Below are 22397 nucleotides of genomic sequence, written 5' to 3'. Positions count from 1 at the left end.
GTGGAACAAGTTTGTGGCATGGTGCAAAGCCAAGGCTGTGGATCCCCTTCCTTTCCCTCTCTCTAAAGTTCTCTTGTTCCTTCCTTCTTTCTTTAGCCCAGCAGGACTCTTCTCTGGGCACTATCAAGGGCTATCTTTCAGCTAGCTCTGCCTTCCTTCGGTTGCCAGATCAACCTTCTCTTTTCAAGTCCCTGGTAGTTAACCGTTTCCTAAAAGACTTAACGCATCTTTTTCCTCCAATCCCCTTCGTTATGCCTCCGTGCGACTTGAATCTTGTTCTTACGTATTTAATGTGTGCCTCCTTTGAGCCGCTTCATAACTTTCCTTTTAGACTCTCTTAAGACTGCTTTTCTGGTAGCCATCACTTCTGCTAGAATGGTGAGTAAGCTCCAGGCCCTTTCTTCCAAACCTCCTTTCATGTCTATCCATCCTGACAAGGTGGTTCTTAGGACCTGTTCATCCTTCCTTCCTAAGGTGGTCACTGCCTTTCACATCAGGCAGACCATTACTTTACCCACTTTCTTTCCGCCTCTGCATCCTTCGAAGGAGGAAGAGAGGCGCCACTGTGTAGACCCAAAGCATGTGCTCTCTTTCTATCTGGCAAAGCCAAAGGGGATAATGAACGGAGTGTTGAACATTGCAAGCACTCGCCCCCAGTCAACTGATCTGGGTTTAATCCATCATCATCCTAGGATGCTTGTTTCCAGTCCAGGGAGGACCTGGCCTGGCAGTTCGGTCTGGACAGATCTCTGTACTGGGGTGAATGTATGACATTGTTCTGCATTCTGTCCATCAATAGTTCTTTTTACACTCTTTCTATCTGGATCGCACAAAACAGTTCCAGTTGGATGACAAACTCTTTGTTGGCTACGTGGGCGCCAAGAAAGGTTGGGCCGTACACAAACGCACCATTTCTCGATGGGTCGTCTTGTCTATTAAGGCAGTCTATTCTCTGGCTAAAAAGGAGCTTCTGGTCTGGCTACACGCCCATTCCACCAGGGCAACGGCAGCCACTACTGCCTTGGGAAGAGGAGTGCCTCTAAATGATATCTGTCAGGCGACCACGTGGGCATCGCTGCACAAGTTTACAAAACACTACTGCCTGGACAGCCAAGTCCGGAGAGACTGCTTCTTTGGCCGTTCTGTTCTCCAGGACTTTCTGGTGTGATCTTGGTTCGCAGACCCACCACCGGGGTTGTTATTGCTGGGGTATCTATTCTAAGGTAAGGAATCTATAACTTGTTTCTTTCAGATGAACATGTTACCTTCGGTAACAATATATCTGTACGAAACATTAGTTAGTTATAGATTCCTCACCACCCCACCCATCCTCCCCCTTCTTGTGAACTGATTTTTAAGGTTAAGGATATCCTATTAGGGCCCTAGTTTTGTGCACCAGTAGTCAGTATCTTGCATGGCTCTGCGTTTCTGGCCCAGAAAATAGTGTACAGAGCAAACGTCAGCGGACGAGGGCGGCATCTAAGTAGCTGCTGAGACATCATCCCGGCGACTACGACGACGGACACGGAGCCGACCGACGCCACCTTCTGACTAGCAGAAGTACTGCTGACGAAAAAACTTTCCGGATCCAGTCTGACGCCGGGGGGTAATTTGAAGGTAAGGAATCTATAACTAACTAATGTTTCTTACAGATATATCGTTACCGAAGGTAACTTGTTCATCTGAAAGAAACAAGTTATAGATTCCTTACCTTAGAATAGATAAGGTAAGTAACTTGTTTGTTTGCTGCTTTAAAAAAAAGGATATAGATAGGCTATTAAACTGACTTTGCATTGCCATTATAGCCTGTGATACTATTACATACTGCTTTACTATGGTACTGTGAGACTCCCACTTCGACTACGGGGAATGACTAAAGCATGTGAATCTATGAAAGATCCAATACTGGAGAAATGGTTTGTCTATGAATTCCAAACATGACTGCACGAAATAACCAAGAATGTGGTTCTAAAATGCCATACTTGAGATTCTATTATCCGCCAGACTCCTTACAATTTCACATGCATTCATCGAAAGACAACTTTGTTCTTCAGTGCTGATTTTTTTTACAGATTATGTCCCTTGATTAGCGGGAATAAAGTTTGACTGACGTCCTCAGCATGGGTGGAGTCTTTGTGGGACCTCCACATCACTTCTGGGCTAGGCATTGATAGATCTGTGGAACTCTTTGTGTCAACTGCTGGAGACTTTTCAGACACCTCAGGATGCTTCTAATAAGGAGCCTGGAAGAAAGTAATACCCATATTCCCAGTCTTGATGTAGATTGCTTCATCTAACTCCAGCTTGTTTACTTTTGAGGTTATGCTTGGGTAATGTGCAACTGTCTTTGGTAATGTTTTCTAGGTCTCATCTACCATACTGTACAAGCTCTCTGGTTTGTGAAAAGACCTATTGTCAAGTGTGGGGTTAAAACCCACCCATTGCGTACTACTAGTTGACTTATTTTTCACTATCATTTGCTTGCTTTTTATTTCTCAGCTAGTGTCGGCTTTCCGTCATTTTCCTGCGTTTGTCCCTGCCCTGGAGCATAGCCCCATTACTTCTGTCCTTCCATTGCTTACTTTTCAGGCAGTGCTTTGTCTTTTTGGCTAAACACTTCATGAGAGTACGTTATCTCCTTGCCATCTCCCATGTGTGCTTTTTCTTCCTCTCCACCTTGTGCGCTTGCTTGTGTGCTTCTCCCCCTACTGCGTTGCTTCCTTGCTCGCGTGCGTTTGACTCGAATGCTGCTGCTGCTACCTCCTCCCACCCTCCGTTGCTGCCCCCTTGCCCACCCGTGGTCTGTTAATTTGTTTTTTATAATGTGGAGGACCAGGCAGAAAATTGCTGCCGGTCTGTCTGGAATGCCTTAAAAGCACTTTTGTGATACTCCTAATTTTTTATCTGACGAGACCCGTTAGTGATAGATTCCTTACCTTAGAATATCCCCAGGTGTCAGACTGGATCCGGAAAGTTTTTGTTTAGCAGTACCCCTGCGCGTCAGTAGGTGGCGTCCTGCGGCTCCGCGTCCGTCACTGGCGTCGTCAGCGCCGGGATGACGTCACGGAGAGTACTTTCTTTTTCCGCACCAGCAAGCACAGATCCAGATTGAGCATGTACCTTGGTCACTTTTTGACCGCTATTTTGAGAGTTTTGTCTCCCCACTTTTTCTCCTGGTGCATGTAGGGATGCCCGGCTTTGTCTTGTGAGGCCTGTCGCCGAAATATGTCACTGGCGGACCCCGAGCCATGGCCCGAAAGCCTTGCGGGACCGGAGCCATTGCTCCTCGGGCTCCAAGTCTTCGACTTCGGATTCTGGTAAGCGACGCCAAAAAGAAGTTAAAGCGTGTTTGCTCTCCGATGTCCCCCTGTCATTCCTCAGAGGGGGACAGGGGCTCCGCCCCTGCAGCTTCTCTGGAGCCTGGGAGTCCCGCAGCCTACCCGCCATACCCGGGTCCGTCGGTGACTCCCGAACAGATGCAAGAGTTCCTTGCCGCTATGGACCACCTTTTTAGGCCTCGGGCTTCCGTCGGCGCTCCTTCGGGCCCCTTGTCCAGATGCTGTAGGCCCGGTGGCTCTGGCCCCGGTGCCACAGGATCCCTCGCGCCACGAGGTGCAGCGCTGCTGGCTCTGGCTCCACCCCCGGCGCCGCACTGGGTGCTGTTTATTCCACCCCTGCCCTGGTTCCAGGATCATTTTGTTCCGGCCTTGGATCCACAGTGGGAGGAGGCTCCGGCCCGGCCGGCGCCGTTCCCAATGCCGTTCGTCCCTTCTGCTGCCATAACCTGCCCCCTCTACACCAGAGGCGGATGACTACTGGGACGGGTTCCAGGACCCTCTTGCCCGGCAATGTGATTCTGAGCAAGATTGGGTGGACGATCTGGAAGACACGGGCGAACTCGATGTTTCTTCTGACCCAGGGTTTGCCTCTCCTCTGCCTACTATGGAGGAGGGTGCTTCCTATACCGTGGTGCTCCGTTGGGCTGCGGAGGCTCCCAATCTCGACCTACCTACAGTGGCCCTCAAAACCAACCTCCTTACGGAGGTGCTCCAGACGGCGTCTACATCGTCGGAGCCGCTGCTTCCTTTCAATGAGGCCCTTACCGAAGTCCTCTTGGGCACTTGGTTGTGGCTGGCCAAGGGGGCGCCAGAGGATAAAAACTTCGCCAGGCGCCTGGTGATCCTGCCTTCCTGACCACTTACCCTACGCCTGAGAGCCTGGTCATTCAGGCCTCGACGTCGCAGAGTGCTTATCCCACAGCTCCACCGGATAAGGACTCTAAAAGGCTGGAACAATTTGGCAAGAGGTTGTTCTCCTCGGCCAGCTTAGGGCTGCTGTCAGTTAACACCGCCTGCTTGTTGGGCTGTTACTCCCACGCAGTGTGGGATTCCATGGCTCAGGTCTTGCCTCAGTGTTCTGAGGAGGTCCAGGCTGTCCTTTCCTCAGCGATTCCTGAGGGTAAGGATGCGGCTAAGTTTGCCATCAGGTGTAGTTTGGACACTGCTAATTTGTTGGGCAGGGCGATTTCCACAACTGTGACATTGCGGCACTACGCCTGGTTGCGTTCGACTGGGTTCTCGCCCAATGTCCAGGGCTCGCTCATGGACATGCCCTTTGATGGCTCCCGCCTCTTTGGCGGTAAGGCCGACAGTGCTCTGGAGTGCTTTAAGGACTCACAGGCCACGGCCAAGTCCTTGGGTCTTTCTACGAAGAACCCTGCCACTCGTGGGTTTCGTTCCTTTCGTGGCCAGGGCAGGGGTACCCAGGCACGCTTCTCCAACAAGCCTGTGCAGAACCAGCCTCAGTTCGGCCGTGGTTTCCGCAGGGGTGGGTCTGGGAACCAGTGTGCGGGTCAGTCCACCTCTACCCCTGCTGTTTCCACCTCCAAGCCTTCCTAATCCGAGCTTCAGGGAGCATCCCACGCCAATGGGTGGCAGGGTCCACCACTGGTGCAAAATTACATCGGACAAATGGGTGCTGCAGATAATCCACCAAGGTTAATCACTTCCCTTTCAGTCCTCCCCTCCAGCCAAGCCACCGCATGTCAGGGGATCATTGGCTCTTCTCCGCCAGGAAATCACGGCCCTCCTAGGCAAGGGGGCCATTGAGTATGTTCCAGGTCAGGAAGTAGGGAGTGGTTGTTTTTCCCAATACTTTCTGGTCCAGAAGGACAAGGGGGGCCTGCGCCCCATCTTGGACCTCCGGGATGTCAACTGCTTCCTCCGAAAAGAGAAGTTCAAGATGCTGACTCTGGTCCTGGCTGCCCTGGATGGTACCTTTGGACTTGCAGGATGCTTATTTTCACATTTCCATCCTGCCGGCCCACTGGTGCTACCTGTGGTTCACGGTAGGCTAGGAGCATTTTCAGTTTGCCGTGCTCCCCTTCGGCCCTACCAGCGCCCCTCGGGTGTTCACGAACGTGATGGCAGTGGTCGGAGCTTATCTGCGCAGGTCAGGAGTGCCAGTCTTCCCCTTTTTCAACAACTTGTTGTTGAAGGCAGGCTCACCCCAAGAAGTCATCACCCACCTTCAGACTACAGCCAAGTGTGAGAAGTTGGCCTGATATATGATGCTCACTAGTTCTAGTGATCACCTTGTATCAGTCCAAACAACCCTTATGGTGATTGGTTGTAAGTCAACCTTATAGACCAGCTATCCTAATGGTAGCATGGACAAAGCAGTCTTTGGGCTAAACTCTTTTGGCATGTGAAGCCAGCTGTTTTACCACATATTACCCCTTGAATACCAAGTGAAAGGACACCACACAGGTTGTTATGAAAATAAACAAGTATTTATTAACTAACATACACCTCTGAACTCTTTATGAGGTCAGAGGGCTAAGCACATGACAAACTCTTAGGAAAAATACGTTTAAGTTGCACGATTTACAATGGTGCCCTAGGGGCACGACAAACCATATACTAAGTAAGTGGAATGTGGAAGTCAATCAAAGGAATGGAACTGTCCTGAGGCTGTAGGATCGCGGGGACCACGCTATACTAACGTGAGGTAGGTAATAGGAGGCCCACGGAGCGCGTGTGCAGAGTGTGAACTCACACGCGAGATGCGTACAAACGTCTATGGACAGTACAGTTTAAAGAAAAGACGAGTACGGACGTCCCTGACTAGATAGGACTAAAACGACTGTGGAACTGGACACTATGAGAGTCAAGCTACTCTTGAGCACCGAAATGCTCGTGTTACCTCACCCACAGGCTGCGGGTGCATAGGTGCCAAGTCGTGTCGGGTTCCGGCGTTGAAGTCTATGGAGCCTGGAGGAAAAGATGCTGCAGGCGGGCAGGAGGAAGATGTCCGGTGTGATCCAAGGGTGGATCAGTGAAGAGAAGAACCTGAAAGCAGAGGGGACAATGTTCAAAGTCACTAGCCAGTGACTGGAGTGGAACCAGGAGTGGAACCAGATGTCGTCGTCGCGATCAGGTGAAGGTGGACGCTTGTCTCTGCAGCCACGTGGACCAGGTGGTGTCTTCGACGACCAGGATGGAGGCACGAGCTGTCCCACGCAGGCTCTCGCTGTCGGCGGTGTCGTCTTCGGAGTCAACAGGCCTTGGCAAAGGCAACCCACGCGGTGAGTGGAAACGGCGTCTGGAGTGGACCAGGAGGGTCCGGGGTGCTCCTCTTTTGGAAGGGAGCAATGGCCAGTCTGGAGCAACCAGACCAGCAGTGAAGATTTTGCAGTTCGTCGTCTAGGAGGCCACTAGCCAGCCGGCAAGTGACCAGACAACGCGTCGAGCAGCAAACAGGCAGAAGGGCCCCACTCAGATCTCGTGGATACTGGAGGGCTGGTCTTTGGTGCAGGAGCTGCTAGGGGTCGGGTCTTCTCAGTCCCCAAAGCACTTGGACGAGAATGCCTCGGAAGTCGTGCTGGAGCGAAGTGCTGCTTCTTTCAAGATGGCCGGTCCCACGTGTCTCGTCGCACCCACGGATCTCAGCTGTGCTGCAGATGTAGGTAGAGGTCGGAGAGGTCTGGGAATCCGGGTCTCGTCAGGCTCTGAAGTCTGGATCCTTGCAGAAAGACGACAAAGGGAAGCCGCTGTACGCTGATGGTGCCTGCTTGTGCAGGGTGAAATAAGCAAAACAGTTTGCCAGTACTGTGCAGTGATTAACGACAAATTTCAATTGAAGAGCTGTTGATTGCTCTATCAAACTGACCACTTTTTCAGTCAATGAAGGTTTTAAACAAGAAGCTTCTGGTTGATCTTTGTTTATTAAATTATTTTTGACTTTTTAAATAAACTTTGTTTTTTTGTATTATTTTTTTCAAAGGTACATTGGCTATATACAACAATATACAATAAATTGGAGGAGAAACAAGTGAATGGGCAGGGGGAGAGGTCAATAAAGCATTTTGGACAACATTTAGACACTAGACATACAACAGACACTAGACAACAGTGAACACTGAATAGTACAGAACAAAATGGGGTCGGTGGAAGTTGTTGGCGTTGTTTCAAACTGTTTACCAAGAAGCAATAGTAATCATCATCCTTTGTCCTATGTTAGGTTTGGCCTATTTAGAAACAGATAGAGAAACCAACTAAATGTATATTTTTCTCTTTGCCAAACAGCGAGACAATCGGTTTTTAAATAAAGTTTTACAAAATTCAACTTATTTTTCACCAACGTTTGGCCACAACCTTTCCAAAACGGCCACTACAGTGGCGCCAACTTTCAACTACCACCTCAATAGGTCGAGGCGTTTTGAATCCTAAATTGTTGGATAGGATTCTCTTCAGGACCACACAAAATAAATCTGTGGAAAAAAATAAATAAAATACTCTGTCAGTGGAAACAAAAGAAAGACTCTCAGACTTTCACTTCGCATCCATACACACTCATTATATTACCTGTCAGCAATGTTACTGCGATATAGGCGTGAAGGTAAACTGAAAAGAAGTTTGAATAATATGTATCAGCATCAATCAGAAAATTGACCGTTGTGAAAAAGTAGCGCAAGAGTATATGGTACTCACAGAAGGGTGTTGTCTTGTGATACCTATTGCGGGTTTCCCCGAGGGGGCGACTGTTCCCAAATCCCAAAAAGTTGTTTGCGAGGGACGGACTTGCCTCGTGAATCAATCTAAAATGAAAAAACAACGGAAATAAGTACTCCGTTGTGGGCTCCTCGAAACATGCAGGGAAAGCGGGAGGGAGCAGACAAGTCATATATACCGCTCGCGGTATACAAATAGTTCACGGGAGCTGCTTACCTGAGGCTTGGCATCTTTCTCCTCCGTGCTGGGTCGCGGTCAGTGGAAAACGCGATACCAGTGGAGCGGAAACGCCTCATTTTTAATCTAGGTCACTTCCGGGTTTAAACAGGGGGAGTCATGGGAATTGTAGTTAGAGGAGCCGGAATGGAACTTCCGGGTTCTATTCAGTGGGTCTTTTAGCCGTGTTGGAAACACGGAGATGTGATACGAACAATGCAGAAGTATGCATTCTATGTGGAACCAACAATAAAGCAATGAAGATTGTAATACTTTACAGACTGTATAGTTCCGACATTTCGTTTAAACCTTGCGTGGTCGTATTAAATTTCAAAATTAGCATGGCTTCGCGTTGACGCAATTTGGCCTCTACATCTCCGCCTCTTGGGTCAGGGTCGATTTTAGATATCACAGTCCATTTCAGATCATGTTCCCCATGGAGCTGGTCAATCCAATGTTGAACTAATGGGGCAGTGACAACTTTTCTCTTTATTCGCGATTTATGTTGGGACATCCTTTGTCGTACTTCCTGAGTTGTTTTACCTATATACAACTTGTCACACGGACATAGGATCCCATACACCACATTTCTTGATTTACAATTAGTGAATTGTTCATGCTTCCAGGATATTCCTGCATGTTGGAATAAATTCCCTTCTTGGGTAGACGCCCAGCAGCGGCATGTGCCACATTTATGATGGCCTTTAATGGGTGGAAGGTTCACATAGTCCCGAATTGTCAATGTCTTTGGTTTAGGGATTGCTGCCCTAACAATGTAGTTCGCAATACTTTTATCTTTTTTGTATGCAAATAAGGGGTATTGCACAAATTGAGTGTTCAGGTCTTTAAGTAAATGCCAATTCTGATGGATCAACTTTTTAAGAAAGTTTGATGAAGGACAATATGTTGACACGCAAACAATACGCTGTTGTTGTTGTTTCTTTCTCCTCGTTAATAATTCTTCTCGGGGTGTCCACCATGCTCGTTTGATAGATTGTTTTAATAATCTGGCTGGATATCCACGAGCTTGAAGTTGGTCTTTTAGGACGTTCGCATGATCCATGAATTCGTCTTTGAAGGTACAGTTTCTGCGGATGTGCAGAAACTGCCCAATCGGGAGATTTTGTTTGAGACTCCTCGGATGGTTACTTGAAAAATCTAACGCTTTATTGCGGTCCGTGTCTTTTTTGAATAGAGTAGTGACAAGTCGTCCATCCGCACAGTACACTTCAACATCCAGAAAGGACATTCTTGTTTTTGAAGTTTGTAGTGTGAATTTGATGTCATTTGTCCTGTCATTGATCCAGATATGAAATTGGTTCAATTGTTCTGGTGTCCCTGACCATGTGAAGAAAATATCATCTATGTATCTCACCCATCCCCCTATCCATTGGAGGAATGGGTTATTGTTATGGATGAAAATTTCCTCATATTGACTCATATAGAGGATCGCCAATTCCGGGGCAAAAGGACAGCCCATGGCGACCCCCTTTATCTGAAAATAAAAGTCTTCGCCAAACTTAAAGTAGTCCTTTGTAAGGGCTAGTTTAGCCAGTTGTAATATAAATTCCGTCGGAATTTTCGCGGGGCTCTCTCGTTTGTTCAAGTAAATCTCTAGTACCTCCAAAGCCTGATCTTGGGGGATTTGGGTGTAAAGCGAGACTATGTCCATGCTTACTAGCATATCTTGATTCTCAGTGAATGGAATTTGTTCTAGTTTCGATAAAAAATCAGTGGTGTCCAAAAGAAAAGATTTGACAGTGAGTGTAAAGGGCTTCAAAAAGAAATCAATGAATTTTGAGACTGGTTCAAATAAGGAATCGCATCCAGAAATGATGGGTCTGCCTGGAGGGGTTGTTGCATTTTTATGCACCTTAGGGAGCACATAGAACAATGGAATACGTGGATGTTTATTGGACAAAAAATTAAATTCATTTTTGCCTAGAAAACCTTGTTCAAGTCCATTGCTAAGGATCTGACCTAATTCTTTTTGTAGTTCCAGTGTGGGGTCCTTATTGATCTTACGATAACAATTTGGATCTGATAATTGTTTGGTGGCTTCTTGGATGTAATCTGTTGTTCCCCAAACAACTATTGACCCGCCTTTATCGGCTGGCTTAACTATAATGTCATCATTCTGTTTGATAGATTGCAAAGCCGACTTTTGTTCTTGAGATAAATTTGGTTTGACATATCCTTTTCTTTTCTTTTCTTGTGTAGCCAAGGTTGAAAGTATAGTTTTTTCAAAGTATGTGACCTCTTTGGGCACTTTATGTGCTGGAGGGCAGAAGCTTGATTTTTTCTTAAAACCCGTCGTCTCTAATTGAGGAGGATTGTCTTTATCTGCAAAGAAGGTGGTCAATCGAATTTTAGGGCAAAATTCTATAAATTCAAGTTTCAATCTAACGAAATCCGTAAATCTAGATGGTACAAATGTAAGCCCCTTTTCCAGGACACTGATTTCAGATGCTGTTAGTACCGTGTTCGAGAGATTGAAAACAGAGGATTTTTTATAAGGTGTTAATTCTTGTAGTTCTGCCTTCTCGTTGACATTTCCCATGGTTGGTTGTATCTGGTTTTTCCACGGGGCTTTTGTGCGCCCTGTCCTAAAAAAGGTTGTTGTTGCTGTTGATTTTGGAAATTGGGCTGGTAATTCGATTGGTATTGTTGCTGATAGTTCCTCTGGTATCCACCTCTTTGATTATATTGCGGGCGGGAGCTGCCTTGATCAGAATCACTCCCTCCTGAAGATGATGTGTCCGAAAAAGTAAGAAATTTGGTACGAGATCTACCTTGGTTTGCTTGTGCAGGGTGGACACTCCTTGCCCACAAGGGAGATTTCTTCAGTCTTCTGTGGAGCAGAACGACGAAGTCCAGAGTTTCTTCTTGTAAAGTTGATCAGGATAATCTAATTTGGAATGAGATCAGCTCCTACCTTTATCCAGCTAAAGGAGGGCTGCACTACAACTAGGTCCCTCCTCTGGGTGGGACCAGGAAGGGGGGTGGTTACACCCCCTTTCCTTTATCCGGTCTTGCGCCAGCACTGGGGCTGGGGTGCCCCAGGAACTGGTTTAGACCGGTGTATGCACAGGACACCTTGTGTGCCCCAGGCATGTCTCATTCCTTTCAGCCCTGTCCTACCTAATACACAAAATCCTGTCTGGGGTGGTGCTAGCACCTCCCAAGGCAGGAAATCCTTTGTCCAAGCCTCCCTCGTTGGAAGGACTCCCAGCAGCAGGAGGTCAGACGTGTGTCTGTGGTGGCAGCATCCATTTTGTGATGCTGAGGCTCGAGTTAACTTTAACCGGGGTTCACAGTTACATACATGTCGTGTCCCTCTAGAAGGGTGGAATGCTACCCCCGTCGCCAGAATTGGCGAGGGGGTAGTATTCCGATTCGTATGACACCTTACTCGACATGTTTTGATAATACTATACCAAAGTTAGCATTTAACCGCGAGGATTATAATGCACTTAAGAGTATATGGTATAGCGTTATCATGGAACAGCTATAAGGACTTGGTTCCGCAAGCTGCAAACGGGCTCAGCTCATGCCAGAGCACCATCTCACATAATTCCAAGCACTCTGCCTTCAGGATTGATAAGGCCTGCCATAGGAGTGACTGATAGGAATGTATGTGTCCATTTAAGGTTTAGATAAAGGTAACTATATCTAAAGCAAAGGGTGATTACACCACCTTGCCCCAGCTGTCGTGCAGCCAGTTGTGTCTGTTTAGATGGCCAGCCAGGGGTGGCATAATACATGCTTCAGCCCCTGGTAGGCCCTGGGTACACCTATGCCCTGGGTACCTATAGTACACTGTACAGGGACTGATAAGGTGGCCCAGTACCAATTGGTAAATGCACCTAAGGTACATGGTTGACAATTTAGAGAGAGAACAGCTAGGCTGTGGGTCTGATTAGCAGGCCCACAGCCAGGGACAGTCGTAAACCAGTGAAGCAAAAAGCAAAAATCGGGGGTGACCATAGGATTGCAGACCCTACTCTCCTACACCGACCTCCTGCATTTGCTGGGGTCAACGTGCTGAAGTCGCACTCGAGTCTGTATAAGAAGCTCCCCTTCATTGGAGCGGTTTTAGATTCAACGCTGTTTCGGGTTTATCCTCCCGAGCAGCGAGTTCGGGATATTCAGCCTATGATTCCGATCTTTCAGCCTCTATCCCGGGTTTCAGTCAGGATGACCCTCCGGCTCCTGGTCCTGATGGCCTCCTGCGTCCTGTTAGTGCAACATGCCTGATGGCATATGCGGGCTCTGCAGTAGGACCTGAAGTTGTAGTGAACGCAGCATTGGGGCAACCTGTCCGATCATGTCCAGATCTCGGAGGGCACTGCACGATACTGGCAGTGGTGGCTCGCGAATCGCGATTGGGTCAATGGCAGATCCCACTCCCTTCCCCAACCGGAGCACACAGTAGTGACGGATGCGTCCCTCCTTGGATGGGGGCACCTCAGAGAGGCGGAGATCAGAGGCCTCTGGTCTCCGGCGGAGTCACGGCTCCATATCAACCTTCTGTAGCTGCAGGCAATCCGACTTGCACTGAAGGCATTCCTTCACTCTGTCCGGTGATGTGTAGTGCAGGTGTTCACAGACAACACCATCGCCATTTGGTATTGCAACAAACAGGGCGGGGTGGGGTCGTGGACCCTATGTCAGGAGGCTCTGCGCCTCTGGACATGGCTGTAACATCAAGGCATTACCTTGGTGGTTCAACGCCTGGCAGGTTCTCTGAATGCCAGGGCGGACAAACTCAGCCACCCGGTGCATGATGGATCAGGAATGGTGTATGAACTCTGACGTGGTGCAGGGTCTCTTGGTGCAGGGTCTCTTTCTGCAGTGGGGAGAGCCATAGTTAGATCTATTCGCCACTGAAGAGAACGCGCAATGTCATCAGTTCTGAGTGTTGGAATTTCCAAGGTGGCACTCGCTCGGAGACGCTTTTTGTCTCAAGTGGAGCTGCGGTCTGTTGTACGCCTTTCCGCCTATACCACTTCTGCCCAGAGTGCTGAAGAAGATCAGGCGCGACTGGGCCTAAGTCATTCTTGTGGCTCCAGACTGGGCTCGAAGAGTATGGTATCCCGAGCTACTCAGTATGAGCATCGATCCCCTGATCCGTCTGCCTCTTAAGGAGGATCTTCTGTCGCAGCAGCAGGGGACGGTCCTTCACCCGAACCTGTCTAGCCTCCATCTCCATGTGTGGAGATTGAGCGAGGACAGTTGACGGCTTTCGGCTTTCCTCCCAAAGTCTGTAATGTCATTCTGGCAGCCAGGCTTTCCTCCACTCAAACGGTATACGCCTGCCGATGGATCAAATTTGTGGCCTGGTGCACAGCAAAGGCTGTGGATCCCCTTTCTGAGGTTCTACAGTTTCTTCGGTCTTTGGCCCAGCAGGGCTCTGCTCACTATCAAAGGTTATCTTTCTGCCATCTCCACCTTTCTAAGGCTTCCTGATCAGCCTTCTCTTTTTAAGTCCCTGGTTGTTAACCGTTTCCTCAAAGGCATAACGAACACGTTTCCTCCTGTGCCTTTCATAATACCTCAGAGGGACTTGAATCTTGTCTTGACTTACCTGATGTGCGCTCATTTTGAGCCCCTTCATAACTGTCCCTAGTGTCATCTTACTCCAAAGACTGCTTTCCTGCTAGCTATCACCTCTGCCAGAAGAGTGAGTGAGCTCCAGGCTCTTTCTTCTAAACCTCCTTTCCTTTCTGTTCATCCGGACAAGGTGGTTTTAAGGACCCGTCCTTATTTCTTGCCAAAGGTTGTCACGCCCTTCCACATCTGGCAGACCATCACTTTGCCCACCTTCCTTCCACCTCTGCATCCTTCCAGGGAGGAGGAGACGCTCCACCGTCTGGACCCAAAACGTGTGCTTGCTTTCTATCTACAGCGTACACAACAGTTCTGGGTGGATGATCAACTCTTTTTTGACTACGTGAGCGCCAAAAATGGTCAGGCTGTGCACAAACGGACCACTTCCCGGTGGGTCGTTTTGTGCATCAAAGCATGTTACTCCTTGGCCAAGAAGGAGCCTCCTGTGGGGCTGCGTGCCCATTCGACCAGGGCAACTGCAGCCCCTACTGCCTTGGGACGCGGGGTTCCCTTGTAGGACATTTGTCAGACAGCTATGTGGGCCTCGCTGCACATGTTTACAAAGCACTACTGCCTTGACAGTCCGGAGAGACAGCTTCTTTGGCCGTTCTGTGCTCCGTGACTTTCTGGTGTAATCCTGTTCGCAGACCCACCTCCAGGGTTGTTATTGCTGGGGTATCTATTCTAAGGTAAGGAATCTATCACTAACGTGTCTCTTTCAGATGCACAAGTTACTACTTGTGTAACGATATATCTGTAAGAGACATTAGTTGGTTATAGATTCCTTACCTCCCCGCCCATCCTCCCCATTCTGCGGACTGATTACTAGGATTAAGGTAATCCCTTTCAGGGCCCTAGTTTTAATCACCAATGGTCAGTATCTTGCATGGCTTTGCATTCCTGGGGCGGAAAGTTTTGTACAGAACTGACATCAGCTCGCATGGGTGGCGCCTAAGTACTCTCCGTGATGTCATCTTGGCGCTTACAACGCCAGTGACGGGCGCGGAGCCGCAGGACACCACCTACTGATGCGCAAGGGTACTGCTAAGCCAAAACTTTCCGGATCCAGTCCAACGCCTGGGCATATTCTAAGGTAAGGAATCTATCACCAACTAATGTCTCTTACAGATATATCATTACACAAGTAGTAACGTGTGCTGTTTTACCAATCCTTCTTAGTAATAGAGCATGTGTATGCCTACAAAATGGCACATACCTTTTTATTGTGCTTTTTTTTCATCATGCTGAACAGCTTCTGGTTTATGCTGTACAGCATTGCTAAAAGTCAGTTGGCAAAGTCAGTACGTCTGAAAGGAGAGAACTGTAGCTTTTGCCATTGCATGTTAATATTAGCTCCATCTTTCTCTTGCCTTCGTAATGTTTTGTCTAGAGATTTAACTGATGAAACCAACTCAGACGGTGCATATACGGAGCTTGCAGCTTGCCCATGTAGCTCAGCTCTTGGCTCCTGCGTGGCAGAGCTGAAAACACTGTAGTATCATTCTGATGTCTGGTGATAGTTCTACAGACCAGTAATCTGCAGGAAGACAGAACAGCCCTGAGAAAAAGAAAGTTATTGAAGTGGAGTTTTTGAATATGGTCACAGCTGTACAACAATATCATTTTAGCTTCAGATAAACGTCTTTTTAAGGTTCTAGTCCTCTTTTAATTTATCTTAAATGTTATGTTTTCCTTGTAGGGCTTGCATCAATCAGCATCTCATGAACAACAAAGATTGCTTCTTTTGCAAAGCCACCATAGTAGGTGTGGAGGACTACGAGAAGCCAGCCACCAACTAGTGCCTATCCAAGGAGCCTCCCCAGCACTGTGTGTGATTTCTTATGTAAAGCTGGTATTTTAATGTGAACAGAGGGTTTGTGATTGCCAATGTGTCCCGAGAGGGCGCTTACAATCTCTGTAATGCACTGACGTCTGTTGAGTATTGAAACAAGATTCACATTTCACACCTAAGCCAACTGGTACTTATCTTTGTTTTTGTGGCTTTGATTCCCAGATCATTGCACACTAAAATGTAGTGTTACCCCCCACCCCCCCATGTTCAAGTATGTTTATAATGGCCGTCCTCGCCCATATCCGAACTTGCATACTGCATCTACATATAAAACTGCAGGACTGAGCCTAAGCCATATTTATTTCAATGATAAACCTTACCTTGATGGACAGAATGTTTTGAGTGACTTGAAGCTTTAGATTATCTTGTGATATGTATTTTTTTTTAAGAATATTTATCTTCCTTAATTTTTGGTACGGTTCATAATCGGATTTAATACTGGCGAGGCCAACCGCCACACTGAACAAGATTAGCAACTCATCACTTCACTTTATGAATTTCTTCTGAATTTTGAATTGTACGTATTTATTCTAACATGTGGTGCTGGAATTTAAAATATCCAACACCAAAGATGATGCAGTTGGCATGTTCCATTTTTCAGGCGCATAGCCTAAAGTTTTTGGAGTTTTGCGTGATGTCAATTGAATATTGCCATAGGGGAAAACTAAATGAAAAACATAGCAGAATGTAGTTTTGACCTCTGTCCAAAGGAAACCTAAAGTTCTCTTTCACCAAACGCACAAAAAATTACAACTGATGAGCAATTCAAATGAAATTGATTGAGACAAGAATAACCAAATATTAACCACCAATAGACGTGCCACATTCTTGTGATATTTTATTAGATTTGGAACATATATTCTTTCATTGTGTTTATATCTTTTCAGTCCTCCAAAAGAGACTAAAATGTCCTTCCGGAATTTTGATGCATACATTTGACTTGTTGTTCTATGCAAAAACCCATTGTGCATTTGATATATTGATGTACCATGGTGTGTATTATTTTATTTTTAAGCTTGTGTGTGGTTGATTTAAATAATCTGGCTCTCTCGATAGTAGGACCTTGTGGGTCCTATTTCCCCGTCAGTACTACTAGATATGCAGTCTTTTCCACCTCCATTCTGTACTACGTTGTCTGTGATCTTGATCTCCCAGCTCCAAGGCCAATCCTGCCTATAGAGCTGATTGACTTCTTGTGATGAGGCTTCGCATTCAGCCCCATCCTTCAAACTTGTTCCTTTATTGGCATACGTGCTGGCCTTTGGGATGAACAGACTTACAGTGTAGGTTTTAGTATGGCCTATAAATATTGGATTAGGCCACTCATTGGAAACAATTTGTATTGGGAATCACATAGCCTTGAAGTAACACAGTATTGGCAGCAAAAAAAAAAACACTGTTTAATTATTCATGGATTACATGCATAACTTCTTTTGGATGCTGGATTCTTAGATCATCAATTCTTGTGTATTCCATCCCATATATTTCCAGATATCCTAAGTGGGGTTTTTCAGTTATAGACTTAACCCCAAAGAAAATGGCATGTGCAAGCCCCAGGCCCTCAATTATCTATGAAGATGTTATGTATGCCAGTTGTTTCCCTTTTCTTTTTTAAAAGGGAGAACTTCGGTCAAGATCTCTGCCACTGGAACACATTTTCTTGTTTATTTAGATCCTATGCAATGAAGATTGTCATAGCGCAAACACAATTGAGAAACCCATGCTGGGTTTATGGAGTGATGTTTATCTTTATTTGGGTGCATGTACACATATGTAAGCCATTAAAGCAAAGAATGCCTTCTTCAAAGCCTTAGAATGGGACTATTTAATACAAATTAGCCAGAAGGGTGACATTGAATGTTAATTGTGTGTTAGTAGATAGTGGCATTTAATTCATTTTCTCCCACAGGCTTCCACTATCTGGAGGTCCGAGGCAGGGAAGCCTAGATTTAAAAAGAAAATCTGCATAGTCCCTTTGACATCGCTTCTTACAAGGAATTATCTGGCTCTCAGTCTAGCCTAAAATATAAAAATCCAACTTTTTGGACAATTCAATGCTCCACAGTCTTATTAAAATGTTATCACAACAGCCATTGTCAATGGTTGAGGTAGGAATAGTTCTACCTTGTACTTGAGCAAAACTTTTGATTCAGGCGAATGACTTACTGGAACTCATCCTGCCAGAGTAAGAATGGTGAAGGCAAATCTTTAGCATAGAAGAACCCATCTATGTTGTTTACTCTTGACTCTGAAATAGCCCTTTGTCAAGAGGCTGAACAATAAAGAAAACTGATGGATAAATATATTTGTGATCCCAAAGGTGCCTTCACCTGGTAACATTGAGGCTTTTTAGTGTTTAGGTTCATACATCTTTGTGGTCACTACCGGAGGTGAAAGAGCGCCTAAAACTGTGACATAAGGTATTTGGTCCTCAAGCATAATTTGCTGCTGCCTCCTTTGCTGACTTAAGACATAATTCATGTATAGAAAGAAGAGGTTCAGGCCACCTAACAATCACCCCTCTTAAGCCAAATGTTAGCTAGTCTAACATTTCCTAATTCTGTATTTTGCAGTCAGAGATCAAAACCAAGCATTTCTTAGTATATCCTGTCACGAAGCTTACGTAGCTGGGCCAGCATATTGCATGGTAACTCGGGTTATTTATTTTCAGTGCTCTGTTGGCTAGGAATACCATATGGATAGCTTGGGGGAACTACTAAATAGCTTTCTTTTTGCAAACTTCAGAAGGGACAAGCAATGATCAGTATGGGCTGATAATCTTAATCTTACTTCTGTTCAGGTAGAGGGCAGTTTTAGATTAAGTTGCAGTTTATGCAACGGTCTTTGCTGGCAGTTCTGTCTTCTATTTTTGGTTATCAGTGTGCCATGGAAACAGCTTATTTATCTAGGTTTCTCCATTTTAAGGCAGATGTCCTGACTGCCCCAATCAAGTACCAGAGGATCATTTGAATACGGGAAATACCTACCCCATAACTGTTTAACCCAAAAGCAGTGCTAAAAGTAAGGTACTGCTAGACCCCATTAAGACTAATATTCTCAGGCACTCTCACATAGAGCCATTCGCCAGGAAATGCAGCAGACAGCAGTACTAAGTTGTAAGAGGTGGTGGTCTTTCCTCAGCAGAGGTTAGAAAGGTGATATGTTTTATGCATGTGCCTGATCAGTCATAAGTGCTTCTCTGGGGATTTAGCAGTGCCTGCAGGAGCTGTCAGCAAGCAAAGAAAGCAGTCTCCAACAGAGCTCTAGTTCCATGTGACAAAGCCCAAGACAAGCATTCGGGATCTTGGGGCTTCTCTGTCAGGCAGACAAAAGGAGTACAATTGACAAAAGACAACCGATGACCGTCACTCAAACAATTGCACAAGGTGAATAGTCACAAGCAAGGAACCACTCCTACATGTGCTCAGCTCGAGGCACTAAGAGCATGTTGCTTTTTAAAGCAGAGTTGTATTTTTGATTCTAAAAGCAAGGCACACCGACCCAGTCTGTCATCCACCTTCTGCAGTTTATTATTTATGCAGCTAAATAACAGAAACTGGAGAGGCACCCATGCACTGGTACTTTGAAGGTGTTAGCCACAGGCTTGGTCTCTTTCTATCTGTCACAGACAAAGCCTAAACGCTGATACTATATTTGGTCAGTTCTTTTTGATAAGACACACAGAGGTATCTGTCTAAAAGCGGAACACGTGTACAGATGAAGTGCAAAAAGAATACAGGGTTAATTATTACAGTAGGAGTTTTTATGAACTTTGCATCATTTGGTACCACCGACTCATCCAGCCTCCCCGCAGTTCAGGAGTTCTGTACGAGCTGATGGCTTTTGTGCCAGCCCAGATGGCAATAAATAAGATGGTTATCATTTTATCAGAAAAGCATTGAATGACTGATCGGTGTGCCATATGCAGTGGGTAAACATTTGGATGTAAGAGAAAATACTTTTTAGAACCTTTTGAGAATATTTATTATCCAAAGATCGAGAAAAAGTATGTCTATGACAGTGACATTTTTTGATCTTTCATTTTTTTAATCTTCTAGTGACAGTTATTGCATCATGGATGTGCTGCGCATTTCGTGAAACCATTCTTGAAACTCACTCCTCCATGGGCTTGTTCTTATTAAGTTCCCCTGGATATTCTTGGCCCCAGGGGTCTCAAGGTAGATGAATTATCGACAGAAAGTGTGCTAACCAGGGGAATCATTAAATGGGAGGGTGAAAGATATAGACTACCGGCATAAAAAAAGCGACTTAGCATACATTGGAAAGGAGTTGCAGGTTTTCCTGGTTTCCATTTGGGTTTTCAGGAAAGAGACAAAAAAGGCTGTGGTGACTCAGGTATGTGATGTTGTACAGTGACACAACGTGTAATTATAAATGTATTTGTTAAAGCACCAGACTTACCCTGTATTTGAAAAACTTTGCAGGCACTGATCAAACACATTAAATTATTTATCCAACAAAGAAAGTCTTTGGTCTCCTTTGTAAATGCCTAATGAACGATCAACACAAAACTCGTGGGAATCATTCAGACTAAGCATGTTGTGTTACAAACGCTCTTCTTTCCTGTCTTTGTGTACTTACAATCTCTCCTTACAAAAGAGTGGCATTACTGTCATCACACAAGGCCTTTTTTAGCAACAGTCCTTACCCACGAGAGCTTCAGCCACTGCCTGCCTGGTCAATCTAGCTATATGTATTAATGCGTGATCTGAGTTTAATGCTGCTGTATTTGCAAACTCTTAATGATCAGGTAAATTGTGTAATTGTATGCAGCTTATATCTGTTGGTAGGATTTACACAGTGAAGTGAAACAGCCACTCTAATAACAGACTATAGGTATAACAATTTTTAAAAAATATTTAATATTTTCTCAAATGTACATAAAAACATGTAATCATATTTACATGTATGTTCCTATTGCCCCAGCATCTTGCTGGTGCTGTTTTCTGTAATTCGGCAGGATAAGGACGAGACAGTCAAATAAAATCTATCTTATTAGTGCAAATGCCTCCAGCGAACAGCTTCTGTGTATACTGAAATCAAGGCAGCAGGTTTGGTAGCAACATTTAGCCAAGACACATAAGGAATGGCCGAAACTTTAAGTTGTGAAGTTCAATCAAGATTGTGGGTGCTAAAAGGCAACGGAGGGCAGCTAGCATACACAATTACACTGCCCAATTCCACAATATTATTCAAACATCTAGAGCAGCACCCAAATTAGACCGCTTCTAAACTTTATGGGGTATAAAAGCTCACAAAATATTTTAAGGAATTTTGTTCCCAGCCAGCTGCCACCCTCACCACTGAAAATTACAATCAAGAGCAGAGAACTGCAACACCGAAAACATCTTTCTTTGTCAAATGTTCAAAAGAGGGGCTCTAAGAGTAAGATACTAGGCTGTTCGAGCTCTACATGCCAAATCAGTCATCCTGGCAAAACACAACACTTACCCATCAAGGGTGTTGTCATCTTTTCACAATTAGTTCAAAGCAATTCATGTTGGACACATTTCTTAAGTATTGTAAGAAAGAGATGTGTATCAAACGTCTCAGAACAGTGAAAAGTAGGAGAACCACACAGCTCCTCTTGACATTGAATGCACATCAAAGAGCTGCCTGAAAGTAATCTTCTCTGGGCGTTGGTGAACTAGAGAGACAACTCTAGTAAAGTAAACCATTTGTACATGAATGAGGCATATCTGCATTACAACAGCAATATCTTCATTAAAATGCCAACTGTCAATGCACAAGATCAGTTTCTGTCCCCATTCTCAAACTGTTACCTTAGACAGCTTTACCTATGTTCCTCTAGTCCCGAATTCTGTGATTGGTTACACAGTGATTTGACCTAGAACCCATGATCAATATTCTACTTGTCTGGATCTATCCACCCTTCGAGCAGTCTTGGTTGATTTCATCCCTCAATAAAGCCAACCATATTTACCCTTTTAAAGCAGCTGTGGGAGGAGTTCATGTGGAGAATAATTCTCAACACTTTAAGGCCACCCAGTCTCCCCCTTCACCAGCAGTCATCTAAACACCACCCTTTTCCATAAGTCTCCTCTACATAATGATGCGTGGTTCTGGCACAGACTCCGTAATAGACTTGTGTGGAAGGACGTTGGCCCCATTGAGGTACAACTCATCATGCACAATTACATCCTCGCCTAGAACAGTCACATTTTCCATCCTCACCTACATAAGGAAAAGAAATAGAAAGAGTTATTTGTTTGTTTGGATGAGAAGTACAAGTACTAAAATTAAACTTCAGTTATACTAAAGTAACCATAAAAAATACACTGCAAACATTATCATCTTTAATGACAAAATGAATGGTTCATTAAAGTCGGCTAATTTATAACTTTTTGACAATATTCACACACCATTTTGTATATGCTGTAATCATTAACATGTAATACAGAAGGGCAGAAACTAAGGGATATTCGATAATGGGCAATCTGAAATCACTTTTGAATACTTGTGAAGGTGTAAATGTTTCATTTGCAACAAAGTTTGCTCGTGCTTCTCTTATGACATAATTCTGTGGACAAGGACAATCAGTTAAGAAGCAGAAGGTGTTACTTTTCCTTCAATTTAGCTTATCTTACATATAACTTTTTCTAGATATTACAAATTAGGATTTCATTTTCGATACTTTTGAACTAAATATGATTCCAAAACAACAA

General features: G+C 45.4%; 2 protein-coding genes across 3 annotated transcripts in view; one reads left to right on the top strand and one right to left on the bottom strand.

Annotated features, from left to right (window-relative positions):
• RNF123 (ring finger protein 123) overlaps positions 1–20176 on the top strand; it is a 2099603-nt gene extending 2079427 nt beyond the window's left edge. Inside the window, exon 39 of the mRNA XM_086938772.1 lies at positions 15538–20176. Within this exon, the coding sequence (XP_086794898.1) occupies positions 15538–15637 (100 nt within the window). The 3' untranslated portion in view covers positions 15638–20176. The remainder of the gene's footprint in view (positions 1–15537) is intronic.
• A 376-nt stretch (positions 20177–20552) lies between these two features.
• GMPPB (GDP-mannose pyrophosphorylase B) overlaps positions 20553–22397 on the bottom strand; it is a 284530-nt gene continuing 282685 nt past the window's right edge. For both annotated transcript variants that reach the window (XM_086938773.1, XM_086938774.1), the window contains one exon: positions 20553–21906. In XM_086938773.1, coding sequence (XP_086794899.1) covers positions 21775–21906 — 132 coding nt within the window. In that variant the 3' untranslated portion in view covers positions 20553–21774. The remainder of the gene's footprint in view (positions 21907–22397) is intronic.

Source organism: Lissotriton vulgaris, chromosome 9, assembly GCF_964263255.1.
Source record: "Lissotriton vulgaris chromosome 9, aLisVul1.2, whole genome shotgun sequence".
NCBI lineage: Eukaryota > Metazoa > Chordata > Amphibia > Caudata > Salamandridae > Lissotriton > Lissotriton vulgaris.
The sequence above is the reverse complement of the archived record's forward strand: the minus strand, read 5'-3'. Positions and strand labels throughout refer to the sequence as shown.